The 3,330-nt window shown below is 47.4% G+C and overlaps 1 protein-coding gene across 1 annotated transcript; it reads left to right on the top strand.

The window, feature by feature from the left end:
- Positions 1-768: 768 nt before the first annotated feature.
- LOC134347319 (uncharacterized) lies at positions 769-1,575 on the top strand. The gene has a single exon (XM_063049713.1). The coding sequence runs from the start codon at positions 769-771 to the stop codon at positions 1,573-1,575; it is 807 nt and encodes a 268-aa protein (XP_062905783.1).
- Positions 1,576-3,330: the final 1,755 nt, after the last annotated feature.

Raw genomic sequence — 3,330 nt, 5'->3', positions numbered from 1 at the left:
CGGAGCCCACAGACACAAAACCGAAACCGTAACAGTAAACACTGCGGAGCCCACAGACACAAAACCGAAACCGTAACAGTAAACACTGCGGAGCCCACAGACACAAAACCGAAACCGTAACAGTAAACACTGCGGAGCCCACAGACACAAAACCGAAACCGTAACAGTAAACACTGCGGAGCCCACAGACACAAAACCGAAACCGTAACAGTAAACACTGCTGAGCCCACAGACACAAAACCGAAACCGTAACAGTAAACACTGCGGAGACGGCAGGCACGAAGCCGAAACCGTAACAGTAAACACTGCGGAGCCTACAGACACAAAACCGAAACCGTAAGAGTAAACACTGCGGAGCCCTCAGACACAAAGCCGAAAGCAGCCAGAACAGGCCCCCAGCGTAGAGCCGAGTAAACTTGGTGGATCAGCAAGCAGAACTGGCCTGACTGTTGCCTCTTGTCCCGACACCCCGCCTTTTCAATCCATCTGGCCCGGAGTATAAATCAGACCATTTCTTGTACAAGGACTTGGGCCCTGTCACATCAGTACACTCTGGGCCTGGGCCCCACAACCGACCTTCCCAAATTGGCCTGGCACTTAGATCGATCATACCTCACTCACGGTTTAGGTGGATGGGCTTCAAATCTACATCTCCTACACTCCGATTTTTTCCGTTCCACTCGCCCCGACTCCATCTCGAACACGCCTGGCCCTCGCCCGGACTCCATCTCGAACACGCCTCGTCCTCGCCCTGACTTCATCTCGAACATGCCTCGTCCTCGCCCCGACTCCATCTCGAACACGCCTCGCCCTCGCCCGGACTCCATCTCGAACGTGCCTCGTCCTCGCCCCGTCTTCATCTCGAACACGCCTCACCCTCGCCCGGACTCCATCTCGAACACGCCTCACCCTCGCCCGGACTCCATCTCGAACACACCTCGCCCCGACTCCATCTCGAACACGACTCGCCCTCGCCCGGACTCCATCTCAAATACACCTCGCCCTCGCCCGAACTCCATCTCGAACACAACTCGCCCTCGCCTGGACTCCATCTCAAACACACCTCGCCCTCGCCCGAACTCCATCTCGAACACACCTCGTCCTCGCCCCATCTTCATCTCGAACACGCCTCGCCCCGACTCCATCTTGAACACGCCTCGCCCTCACCCCGACTCCATCTCGAACACGCCTCGCCCTTGCCCCGACTCCATCTCGAACATGCCTCGCCCAGACGCCATCTCGAACACACCTCGCCCCGACTCCATCTCGAACACGCCTCGCCCTCACCCCGACTCCATCTCGAACACGCCTCGCCCTTGCCCCGACTCCATCTCGAACATGCCTCGCCCAGACGCCATCTCGAACACACCTCGCCCCGACTCCATCTCGAACACGCCTCGTCCTCGCCCTGACTCCATCTCAAACACGCCTCGCCCCGACTCCATCTCAAACACACCTCGCCCCGACTCCATCTCGAACACACCTCGCCCTGACTCCATGTCAAACACACCTCACCCCGACTCCATCTCGAACATGCCTTGGCCTTGCCCTGACTCTGTTTCGATCACGCTTTGACTTCACATTGCACCCAAACACTGTGATCCACAACTCAGCCTTGCCTTTGGTCGTCTCTTCATTGTTTGTGGTGAAGGTTTACAATAAGTTTTTTACTGATATGCTCAGGTACTTCAAGGGAAAGAAGGAAGTAGTGTTGGGTCTCTTAAAGAGCATTAAGGTGGATAAATCCCTGGGGCCTAATGAGATATAACCCAGGTTATTGCAGAAGGTATGAAAAGATTTCTGGGGCCTTGACCAATATCTTTGTGTCCTCTCTTGCCACTTGCAAGATCCTGGAGGACTGGTGATTATTTAATATTGTTCCATTATTCAAAAAAAGAACCAGAGATAATCCTGGAAAATATAGACTGGTGAGTTACTGGAGAGAATTCTAAGCGATATGATTTATGCGCCATTTGGAGAGCCATGTCCTGATGATTCTCCAAATGGTTTTGCTTTGGGTAAGTCGTGTCTTACTAACTTAAATGAGTTTTTTGACGAGCTGACGAGGGTGACTGACGAAGGAAGAGCTATGGATGTTAGTAAGGCATTTGACAAGGTCCCTCATGAGAGGTTCATCCAGAAGATTGGTGTAACCCAGGTTAATTAAACCCAAACATGTAATGCTAGAAAGCTCCACCTGTGGAGGAATGAAAATGAGGTTTACCGAATTTTTAAAAAGAGAGAGTTTGTGGGAGAAAACAATGCGAGAACAAGGCATGGCTGATGCAGGCTCGGACAAGCAAGAGATACACAGCAAGCTATTAGAAACTAAAGATATAAACTATGACTATCTCTACCCTACTTACTTGAAAACCTCAGGGTGAAACCCCTGGAGGAGAGACAATAGCGATAAAAGATTTATTATAGCTACAACTAGAACAAGCAGCAGCTGTAACGAGACAATATCAGCAGAGATGAGTGTCCAAGATCTCTACCGTGTAATGGGTAATTAGTTTTGTTAATTCACACCAAGGGATTAGATCGGGGCTTTTTTGTATAAGTATTGTGAACCAATTTTCCCTGGATTACCAACTATTCCATCCAACAAAACAAATAAAATTGGAATGAGCCATCCAAGATGAAGAACCAGCGTGGGAATGAAATGTTCCAAGACTTAGAGGATTTAATACGGTTGGATGTATATGTTTATTTCCTTATTCGAAGGATCTGAAATTGATTTTCTGGAAGAACTGATTATTTTTGCAAAGACTTTGATAAGTGACTGAATGAGGTTTATTTTGTTTAAAAGCTGTGATGTTGAGAATTTGTCATGAAATGACTGAAGCTGTATATTTTTTTTGGTGTTGAATATGTAGACATACTGACCTGAAATGAAACTGAAATTAACCATAATTCTTAAGAATAGGAATTTGATTAGTTTTCTGTTGTTAGTTAGTCTGCAAACCTTTAGATCTAGTTAGTTAGAGGAATTGGAGTAATAAAGGTTATTCTGATAAATCTCACTGATTCCAACTAAACAGGAATTTAATTTTTGTTGCTATCTGAGATTTGGAACCTAGACAGAATGTTGGAACTTTGGATTGCTCTTATTCATGTAAACATTTTGTATATCTTGTTTTTTTTTTCAGAAACAAAACTTACCTCCAGAAGTGTGTATTTTCTATTCACTGCCTCATTACGATATCTAGAGCTGCTGATGGCCGACTAGCACCTAGTGTGGTACTGTACTATGGAATGTGATTTTCTCATAAAGAGTGCAGTAACCAATCCCACGAGATCAGACAAGTGGTGCACAGGGGTTACATTAAG

Source organism: Mobula hypostoma, chromosome 5, assembly GCF_963921235.1.
Source record: "Mobula hypostoma chromosome 5, sMobHyp1.1, whole genome shotgun sequence".
Classification (NCBI taxonomy): domain Eukaryota; kingdom Metazoa; phylum Chordata; class Chondrichthyes; order Myliobatiformes; family Myliobatidae; genus Mobula; species Mobula hypostoma.
Note: the sequence above shows the minus strand (reverse complement) of the source record. Positions and strands in the feature narration are given on the sequence as shown.

Bases quoted from the DNA above. Each gene is read 5' to 3' on its own strand.
- LOC134347319 (XM_063049713.1), top strand. From the start codon at position 769: ATGCCTCGTCCTCGCCCCGACTCCATCTCGAACACGCCTCGCCCTCGC.